Raw genomic sequence first — 9963 nt, 5'->3', positions numbered from 1 at the left:
CTGAAGCAGCATGAATTTGTCATTTCCTGTATATCAGCACTGGGGCTTTCACTCAAATTAGTGAAAAATCAATGTTTTCCAGATTCCCAAACATGCTGTTGGGATTTTTGACACCTGAATGATTTGGTGGTTTGTAATGATCATTTTTGGGCCTGTTCCATGAGCTGGGACTTGCTCAGAGCCCTTGGATGTACAGCACTGCCATCACTGTGATCAGTTCCAGGTTTTCCAATCCATTTTGTGCTGGTGGGGGCTCTCCTGGACTTGGTGGGAGCGTGGCCGCCTCCTTTCACAGATGTTTATATTCAACCTAAGTTCACCCAGCAAACCTTCCTCTGAGCCCAGAAACTGGTCAGACACCTTTGAAGCTCCATCCAGCTCAGATGTACAGAAGGACTTTGCCTTTCAGGAGGAGTGAGGTTGTTGGCCAGATCCAGCCCCTCACAAGGACATCCCCAAAACCCTTCCAACCAGTCCCAGTGTCCCATCCCCATGTCCACTCTAGCCCAGGTCTGGTTGTTACTCACCATCTTCCATCAGTGGATGCTTTCCTGTGTGCTCACCTCCTTGCTGGAGACCACCTGATGCATTCTGGACAAGCCTCTCTGAGGTGCCCTGCCTTGAAAGCAGCAGCTCTTTCCTAACAGCTGGTGAGGAGCTGTGTGCAATGCCAGGAAGTTGCTTTTGCCTGATGAGACCTGGTGAGACCGCACAAGGAGGAGGAGAAAGAGGAGGAGGAGCAGCTCTTGGTACACTGCTGGTTTGGCTCTGCTGCTGTTTGACACTTGCAGCCCACCAAGTCCTGCTGGCCATAAGAGGAGAGCCCCAGTTTTGTGAACTGCAGGATGGGGAGGGAGGGTGGGCAATGTCCTTGTCCATGGTGGCCCAGGATTCCTCTGCAGGTCAGGTCTCAAAGCTGCACAGGACTTGCGGGGTGGGGAGGTGCAGAGCGTGCACAGCTGAGCTCCGTGGGAGCACAGAAAAGCTGCGTGAGGGCCCGTGGCTCCCTGGAATCAGGCTCTTCATGGGGGACATGAGCTCGGCTAGAAAGCCTAATTCCTCTGGGAAGCAAGGGGAAGCTGTGCACGCAGGGTGCTGTGTCGGGCCAGCACAGTGTCCAAATGTCCTGGTGTCACCGTTTACTGCCTCTGAGGCAGGAACAGTCTGACACCCTGGCAGGGGTGCTCTGGCCTGCAGGTTGGTGCTGGTGTCCCTGCTCCAGGATCTGTGTGTCCCTGCAGCCCTTTGGGACAGCGTCCCACCAGCAGTGCCCGAGATGGCTCCTGCCTGCAGATGGTTTAAGGATAAGATACAGTTTGAGGACATGGGGAAGGCTGGGGCGGGCACCTGTTGGCCAAGGGAGGTGGTCCTGGGTGTCCTGTGGAGGGTGGTGGGTGCCCTGGGAAGCATTGGAGGGCTTGATCCCACCAGCTGGAGATGGGATGGAGAGGGGATGGAGAGGGGGTGCTGGGAGGTCCCACAGGGGACCCACGGGGAGCTGACTCTGGAGCACAGCACGGACAGACAGCAGTGAGGGCCACCCCAGCTGCCCCACTGCTCCTGCCGCTGCAACGGGGCGGGCGCAGTGTCCCTGTCTGTGCTGGGGCACGGGGGTGGCAGGGAGGCACCGAGGGCCGTCTGTGGGGAGGGCCGGGATGGGGCTGTGCGGGCTGTGTTAGGGGACACGGTGAAGGGGAGGGTGAGGGGCCGTTTGGGGATGGGATGAAGGGGAAGATGAGCCGCTGTGTTTGGCGCCGGCCCGAAGCGGAGGAGGAGGGGCCGTGCTCGGGGCCGGCAGCGCCGCGGGGCCCGGCCGAGGATGCAGCGAGGCCCCGCCGAGCGCGGCCCGGCCCCGCGGCCCCGCGCAGGCGCAGCGCTCGGGCGGGATGGCAGCGGCGGCGGCCGTGCCGGGGCCGGGCCCGGGGCCCGCGGAGGCGGCGGCGCCCGGGGAGGAGGCGGCGGCCGCGGGGCAGCAGGGCCCGGGTCCGGCCCGCCTGGCCCGGCTGCCGCTGGCGCGGGTGAAGGCGCTGGTGAAGGCGGACCCGGACGTGACCCTGGCCAGCCAGGAGGCCGTGTTCGTGCTGGCGCGGGCCACGGTGAGGGGCGGCCCCGCGGCTCCTGGGCCCGGGTCGCTGCGGGGATGCTGCTCCGTCTTGCCCAGGAGGATTTTCCTTCTCCCAGGGACCCGCGGGGCGGCTGCGGCCGGCCCGAGCTGGGGAAGGGGCTGGAGCTCCAGGAGAGGCTGAGGGGGTGGGAAGGGGCTCAGCCTGGAGCAAAGGAGGCTCAGGGCGGCCCTTGTGGCTCTGCACAGCCCCTGCCAGGAGGGCACAGCCGGCGGTCGCTTCCCCCAAGCAGGAAGGCACAGGACAAGGGGAAATGGCCTCAGGCTGCGCCAGGGGAGGTTTAGGATATTGGGAAAATTCCTTCATGGAGAGAGTTGTCAAGCTCTGCAGCCACCGTCCCTGGAACTGTTCAAACAATGTGGCACTTGGGGACAGGGGATGGGGGTGCACGTGGAGGTTGTGCTGGGCCGGTGGTTGGACACAATGATCTTAGAGGTATTTCTCCTCCTGAAGGATTCCATGATTCATCTGCTGAGCACAGGACACCTTTCCCCCTTCAGAAGGTGCCCTGGGAGCCCCTGGTGTGGAGTGGGTCTCCCAGAGACTGTGGGAGCTCCCCAGCTCTCTCCCTCACTGGTTGTCCTGGGCATCACTGCCCAGCCGTTTCCTTTGGTATTTTCAGACCTGCTTACTAGGAATGGGTAATGTTAGGATGAAATTCTGATCTAATCCTGAAGCCTTGTAGGACCTTTCTTTTTCCTCAGGATATTCTCTCTCTCCTCTCCCGTGTGAACCTGTCCCGTTTTGCCTTGCAGGAGCTGTTTGTTGAAACCATAGCCAAAGATGCTTACATGTATGCCCAGCAAGGAAAAAGGAAAACCCTGCAAAGAAAAGACCTGGGTATGGGAGCATGTTCTGTGCTGTTCTTAGCAAAGGGTTGCTCCAATGGGGGATTTGCCCACCTGTCTGGAGGTGCTGAAGTAATTATGGATTTATTCTTTCTTTCCCTGAAGATGGGAGAGAAAAACTTCTACCAAAGACTACACTAATAATTTCACACACCATCACCAGAACAAATAAATCTCTTTGAAACTGATAACTGTGTTATGATGTAATTTCAAATGTTGCAGTTTGGAACATATGCAAAGATGGAGTTAGTTTATCTATTTTAATTGTTCTCAATTTGCTTTTCAGATAATGCCATTGAAGCTATTGATGAATTTGCTTTTTTGGAAGGTGAGTTTCTACTTGATTTCAGTATTTTATGTAATAACCTACTTAGGAGAGAAAGAACTGAATCATTTGCAAAGCTCTCTGTTTCCCCATCCTCAGTAATTCCTAGTGTGGCTTGGAATGGCTCAGCTGGACCCTGAGGCACGTGCAGTAGTTGGGGGTTTTTTGCTAGATTTGGTTTTACTCACGTGTGATTTGCTTAAACTTTAAAGTTTTCTTTTGCCAGTTTGTAAACAAGATTTATTTGTTCACAGAATTGCACTTCTAATTCTTGAGACTGTAATGTGTTTTTCCATTTTCAGGTACTTTGGACTGAGCAGGACAGGAACAGAGCTCTCTGGAGATTGCAGAGGTGGTGAGAGATGGAAAACAGGATGCCGAGAGTTCAAAAATAATTCCTAGAATTGAGACATGCAACCATGATATTTTTTATAAAGTTGTTGTAAGTTCTTTATTTAAAATGGATATTTTTTCATAACTATTTTGTATGTCTGTTCCCATGTGGCTGCCGTGCAGCTCTCTGCTCTGGCCAGGTTACACAGCAGTTACTCCCAGTAGCAGTCCCAGCCTCTCTGGATACTCTGCAGCACCACGGAGCTGTGAACAGAGAGTGGCTTGGCTCAGGTGCCCAGGCACAAGGAATTTTTTTTATTTAAATGTGGATTTTGTTAATATGTTTGTCTCTTAACACAATTAAATTGTTGATGTTGTTGCTGTTGAGCAGCTGTGCTGATTCCTGCTCTGGGCTGGGGTTCCTGCAGCCTGGTGGGAAATGGTTTGGTTTTGATAGGATGCCTTCTCTAGCATTTTGGTTTTGCTAATTGTTTTCTCAAGGCATCCATCCCAGAGAAACCCAGCTGTCCTCCAGGAGCTGGGGATGAGCAGGGGAGCTTGGCTTGGCCCGAGGGCTGAGCAGCTTCTCTAAGTGTCTGTGGCTGTTGCACTTGTAAGTAATTGTAGGAAAAAAACCCAACCCACCCCCCCAAACCTCATTTTGAATGCCAGGGGAGTGTCCGTGCTGCCATCACTGTTCTCTTGTGTGCTCCCACTCCTGAATCTGGCAAAACATTTTCCCTGGGACCTGGATCTGTTCCCTGCCCTGAGCCTGGAGGAGTTGGTGCAGAGACCCTGAGTTCTTGGTGAGGATCTGAGTCCATCCTTGTTCAGGGGCACTGCTGCCACCAGCCCTGTCATGGGCACCAGCACTGCCAGGACTCTGCTCACTGGAGCTTTTCCACTTCAGTTAGAGCTTTCCTCCCTGGGGTTAACAGCAGAACTGTGTGGCTGTGGGGGACATGCTGCCATCCCTGCTGGGACGTGTGCTGCTGTGTTCCTAGCTCTGACTGCACTTGGTGTGGGTTGTCCCCAGATAAAACCATTGCATGGGATGAAGGAGGATGAAGGATGCATGCTCTTTCAAACGAGGGTGTTTGAGAGTGGCTCCCAATCACCACAAACTTAAATTAGTTTGGAAGTGGTGATAAGAACAAGGACCCCTCAGGGGAGCTTCCCCAGGCTGTCAGCAAATCCAGTGGCTCTCAAGAAACACTTGGAAGTTTGCTAAGAGCCTGATCCAAGCTGGGAGCACAATCCTGATCATGGGGGAGAGATGCTCATTTCCCAGGGCCAAGGTGTTTGTTCAGATCACAGTGAGGACATTTGCCAGGATGTGTGAGCCTGTGTGGCTCGGAGCTGGTCCCCTTGTCACCTGCCAGGGAGGGCAGGGGTGTGTGTCAGAGGTACTGGAGACTTTCCTGTGCTTCCCAGGGTGCAGCATTGCAGGACCCACGAGCTGTGGTCTTCCTCACAGGGCTCTTGCAGGCTCCCAGCTTTGCCTGTGAGTTCCTTTTCCCTTCTTGGCCTCTGGCAGGGAGGGCAGGGCTGTGCTGTGGGGCTGTGGGGGCTCTGCTCACACACGGTGCTGCTGTGGTTGGTGTGAGCCTCCCACGGGGAGCAGCACGGAGGGGTGGCTGCCCTTGGCAGGCAGTGTGGGGTTGTGTCAGGAGAAGCTGTGCAGGAGTCTGGGGGTTTAGTGCCCATGAGCTCCTTTGTGCTGTGGGAGGGAGCTCCTTTCACCCAGGTCTGCAGAAAGGTAGAAATAAAGAGAGCAGATGAAAGGGGGAGAAACAGGGCAAGTGTTTTCCTGGAGTAACTAAACAGGGTGTTCAGCCCACCCAGCCAGGGTCAGATGTGTCCTGTCCATCTGTAATAAAATTTCTTCTTTGTGCTGGAGCCATTTTGTTCAGGATAGGGAGCAGCTGGAGCTGCCTCATCCCAGGTCAGGCAGAAATGGGGGGGAATCGTACCTGGGGTAATGCTGGGCTCAGTGGTTTGTGACTGCAGGTGCAGGAGCATGGGGATCTGTTTGCAGAGAGGGGTTGCTGCAGGAGGCAGAGCCATTTCCTCTGTGTTGGGCATGGTGAGTTCACAGAACCGTGGAGTTGTTTAGATTGGAAGGACCTTAAAGCTCCTCTTGTTCACCCCTCTCACAGGCAGGGACACCTTCCACTATCCCAGGTTGCTCCAAGCCCTGTCCAGCCTGGCCTTAAACACTGCCAGGGATGGGACAGCCACAGCTCCTCTGAGTTCCCCTTCACCCTCCAGAAACCAAGATTCTTGATGCTTCCACACTCACATCCTGCCCATCCCTTGGTGCTTTTTTTATGTTGAAGTTTTCCAAGTAGCTTTTCCCTTGGGGAATTAAGGACAGGAATGTGCTGGGGACCTGCTGTCCAGATAATCCAACACTTAAACATCTTTTCTAGCACAGGAGTTGATGAGTAGCCTGATCCCTGGCTGTTCTTTGCACAAAGGAACTCAGTTCCCTGGACCTGAGCTGCACCATGGTTGATCCTGTGTTTGAATTCCCTGTTTATTGCTGCACAAATTCAGGGCAACTGCAGGCTTTTGCTTCCCAGGACTGATGCTGTAAGTGCTATCAGTAGGTAAACAACAAGCTGCCCTGTAAAAGTAGAGAAAGCAGATGAAGTAGAAAGGAGCTCCATTTGTTCATCTGTGGTCTTCAGCAGCAATCTGTGGGCCCTGTTCCCCTTTGCAGTGGCTGTAAGGACACAGCAGCTTTACTCTCTGAGGTTTCTTAGGATTTTCCAGTGCATGAGAGCAGCATTGTACAATTTTAACCTTTAGTGTTTGCCAAATACCAGCTTCTTGTGTACAATAGGAATGATAAAATTATCCAAATTAAGAGCTGTTACAAGCAGTGACAGCTTGTCAGCTCCAGAGACACCAACTTTAGAAGAATAAATAATGATGAAAATGTAATCATAGAGTCACAGAATATGCTGAGTTGGAAGGGACCTGCAAAGATCATCAAGTCCAACTCCCTGCCCAGCACAGAGCCGTCCCCAGGAGTCACCTCATGTGCCCCAGAGCATTGTCCAAGTGCTCCTGGAGCTCTGTCAGGTTTGGTGCTGTGACCATTCCCTGTTGCAGTGCCTGACCACTGTCTGGAGGAAGATTCTTTTTCTGACACCCAGCCCCAACCTCCCCAGCATGACTTCAGCCCATTCCCTCGGGGCTGTCACTGTCACGAGAGGAGAGATCAGTGTCTGCCCCTCCTGTTCCCCTCACAAAGAAGGTGGAACTGCCATGAGGCCTCCCCTCAGTCTCCTGCAGGCTGAACAGACCAAGTGCCCTCAGCTGCTCCTCAGCCCTTCCCCAGCTCCCTGTCCCTCCTCTGGGCACTCTCCAACAGCTTTGGGTCCTTCTGATCTCGTGGTGCCCAAAGTGCCCCCAGCACTGGAGCTGAGGCTGCCCCAGGGCAGAGCAGAGTGGGACAATCCCTCCCTGGGCCTGGTGCCCCCAGCACAGGGTGGCCCTTGGGGCTGCCAGGACCCAGCAGTGACTCAGATCCAACTTGCACTGACCAGGACCCCCAGGGCCCTTCCCAGGGCGCTGCTCTCCAGCCTCTCATTCCCAGTCTGCCCCTGCACCCAGGGCTGCCCCATCCCACTTGCAGGGTCTGGCATTTTCCCTTGTTGAGCTGCATATGGTTGGTGATGATCCAGCCCTCTGATTTCCTGAGGTCTGTCTGTGGTTGAGGGAGTCAGCAGCTCCTCCCAGTTTTGCATCGTCTGTGAAAATGCTCAGTGTCCCTTCCAGTCCTGCATCCAAGACATTTATGAAGCTGTTGAAGAGCACAGGACCAAGGATGGAGCCCTGCAGAACCTCACTGGTGACTTGTGCCAGCCTGATGTCACCCCAGTCACTGTCACCCTTTGTGCCTGACCCATGAGCCCGTTGCTCACCCATCCCATGATGGGTTTATCCAGCTCTGGGATGGACAGTTTGTCCAGAAGGATCCTGGGAGAGACAGTATCAAAAACTTCACTGAAATTCAAAAAGATTACATCAACTGGCATTTCTGCGCCAACCATGTGGGTCATTAAAGGTATGCAGGCAGTGCTTTGATGTGGGTGTGTCCCCTGGCCGTGTCCTGTGCTGCGGGTGAGAGGAGAGCCCTGTGTTCCTGCCCCGGGGGTGCTGAGAGCTGCACCTGGGCTGGCTCCTGCTCCTCCAGGCCTGAGGGAGCTGGGGGTGGTGGAGATCTGCCACTGCAGCACCTGCCCTGGGGGATGGCTTTGGCTCCTGGCCCTGGAAACCCTTCCAGACTCTCCTTGGGAGGTCACAATTACCGGGGGAAATGCTCTGACCCAGCCTGCAGCGCAGGGAGAGCTCCTCTTCCTCCCTGCTCCCTCCCTCCCTCTGGGAATACAGGAGCAAGCCTTCTTGTGTGACCAGCACCAGTGTCCGAGCTCAGGGCACCCAGCCTGCTGAGCAGAGCCTCTGCCTTGGGGAGTACTGGGGTTGTGTTTTGGGGTTGAGTTTCCTGTTGCTGGGCCTTTACCACACAGGTATGCAAGCACACTGATAATTCTCTGCTGTGTGCATGGGTGAGGATGGGGATACAGGCACCTCATATGCAGGGAAATGTCCTCTAGCCAGAGATGGAATCAGAGTAACCCAGGCTGGGAGGGACTTCGGGGGTCTCTGCTCCAACCCTCCCAATCAAAGCAAGGAAACCAACCTGATTGTGAGATCTCAGCACCTCAAGATGGAGGTGCAGAGTAGCCGAGACCACCCTTGGGGGGCTCGAGAGTCCTAGAATGTTGCCAGAAGTGTCTGGTGGCTAGACTTTGATCCGACACAAGAGACGACACCTGTATGAAGACTGAGAAAGTTTCACTAGGTAAATTGTGAAGAGATAAGTTAGTTAGAGTGTAAAACACAAAGTTTAAGATTTCTGTACAAGGGAGTCTAAAGAAGTAAGATAGAAGAATTGAAGCGTGTCCTGTTCTTCTTCTTCTTAGCCTCCATCTTCTGTGGTGATGGTGGCACTTTAAGATTAGTTATTACTAAAAGTGCACCAGTTAATAAGAGTAGAAGGTATTGAAGAAAAATTATAAATATTGTATACGTAACTTCAGGTATAAAGATAAGTAACCGCCCCGGGGGCTCGCAGTGTGCCCATAGCTAGCTTGCTGTGCAGACCTCTGTCAAGCTAAAAGAAAATCTTTTAGATAAACAATTAATAAACACCGAGACCGAGACAAGATCAGAAGTCTCTCCTCGTCCTTTGAAGCGCCGGGCTGTCCAAAACCACCCTAGACCTTTCCAGGCCACCTAAACAGCCAAGAAATCGACACCTGATAATAAAAGCTCTGCTGGAAACAGAGCACTGGAAAATTCAAATTTCCTTACTGACATTCTAAAATGCCCTTTTAGTACCAGAGAACTACACTGCTGGTTCAAAAATCACTTGGAAATGGAGACTCCAAACGAAATCATTCCAGATGGGTCAAAACCTCCCACTGGGACAAAGCTGAACTCATTCATTGTCAACTGGTGAGCTGTCTCGTGAGTTCACTCATAAAACAACCCAGACACGTCAGTGCAGATGAACTGATTTTATCAGAATTGAAAGTGGTGTTGAAATGATTTACCCCAACTGTGTGACAAATTCCATTGCGCTGGAATTTGCTGATGTCATTTTTTTGGCATTTCTAGAAGCCAGTCCGCTCAGAGCTGCTGCGGCAGCGCCGCTAGGGAGGGACAGAGACCGCGGCAGGGCCGGGTGAGCCCCGGGAGCAGCGCAGGGCCCGGGCATTCACCCACGATCCCGGGCCCGGGCATTCACCCACGATACCAGGCCCGGGCATTCACCCACGATCCCGGGCCCGGGCATTCACCCCACGATCCCGGGCCCGGGCATTCACCCCACGATCCCGGGCCCGGGGATTCACCCACGATACCAGGCCCGGGCATTCACCCACGATCCCGGGCCCGGGGATTCACCCACGATCCCGGGGCTGCAGGGGCCGGGAGCGGCTCTGCCTGAGGCCGGGTTCCCTCCTGTGTTACAGAGCTTGCAAGGGTCTTCAGGGTGAAGAGAGAGGTGAGAATGTTGACTACATGTTCAGAAGGCTTGATTTATTATTTGATTATATATATTACATTATAACTATACAAAAAGGAAGAGAGAGAAAAGTTCTCAGAAGCTAGCTAAGGTAAGAATAGAAAAGGAATGAATAAACAAAGGTCTGTGTCTCAGCACAGAGTGAGACCCAGCTCTGCCGTGAATGGTCAGTAAATCCAAACATCCACCCGAGACCAATCACACATCCACCTGCTGCATTCTACAGCAGCA

The 9963-nt window shown here is 53.7% G+C and overlaps 1 protein-coding gene across 1 annotated transcript; it reads left to right on the top strand.

The window, feature by feature from the left end:
* The first annotated feature begins 865 nt into the window (after window positions 1–865).
* On the top strand, window positions 866–4016 carry POLE4 (DNA polymerase epsilon 4, accessory subunit). Its single transcript, XM_059489986.1, has 5 exons — window positions 866–902; window positions 1729–2096; window positions 2879–2963; window positions 3258–3299; window positions 3599–4016. The coding sequence occupies exons 1-5, from the start codon at window positions 866–868 to the stop codon at window positions 3610–3612; spliced, it is 546 nt and encodes a 181-aa protein (XP_059345969.1). The 3' UTR covers window positions 3613–4016.
* Window positions 4017–9963: the final 5947 nt, after the last annotated feature.

This window comes from Ammospiza nelsoni, chromosome 27 (genome assembly GCF_027579445.1).
Source record: "Ammospiza nelsoni isolate bAmmNel1 chromosome 27, bAmmNel1.pri, whole genome shotgun sequence".
In the NCBI taxonomy this organism is placed as follows: Eukaryota; Metazoa; Chordata; class Aves; order Passeriformes; family Passerellidae; genus Ammospiza; species Ammospiza nelsoni.
The sequence above is the reverse complement of the archived record's forward strand: the minus strand, read 5'-3'. Positions and strand labels throughout refer to the sequence as shown.

What these genes read in the sequence shown, in the direction of transcription:
- POLE4 (XM_059489986.1), top strand. Translation starts at nt 866, where the DNA reads ATGTCCTTGTCCATGGTGGCCCAGGATTCCTCTGCAG. An exon ending in GGCCCAGGATTCCTCTGCAG is followed by an intron (nt 903 to 1,728) that starts GTCAGGTCTCAA and finishes GATGGGATGAAG; the next exon opens with GGGAAGATGAGCCGCTGTGT. An exon ending in TCGTGCTGGCGCGGGCCACG is followed by an intron (nt 2,097 to 2,878) that starts GTGAGGGGCGGC and finishes TTTGCCTTGCAG; the next exon opens with GAGCTGTTTGTTGAAACCAT.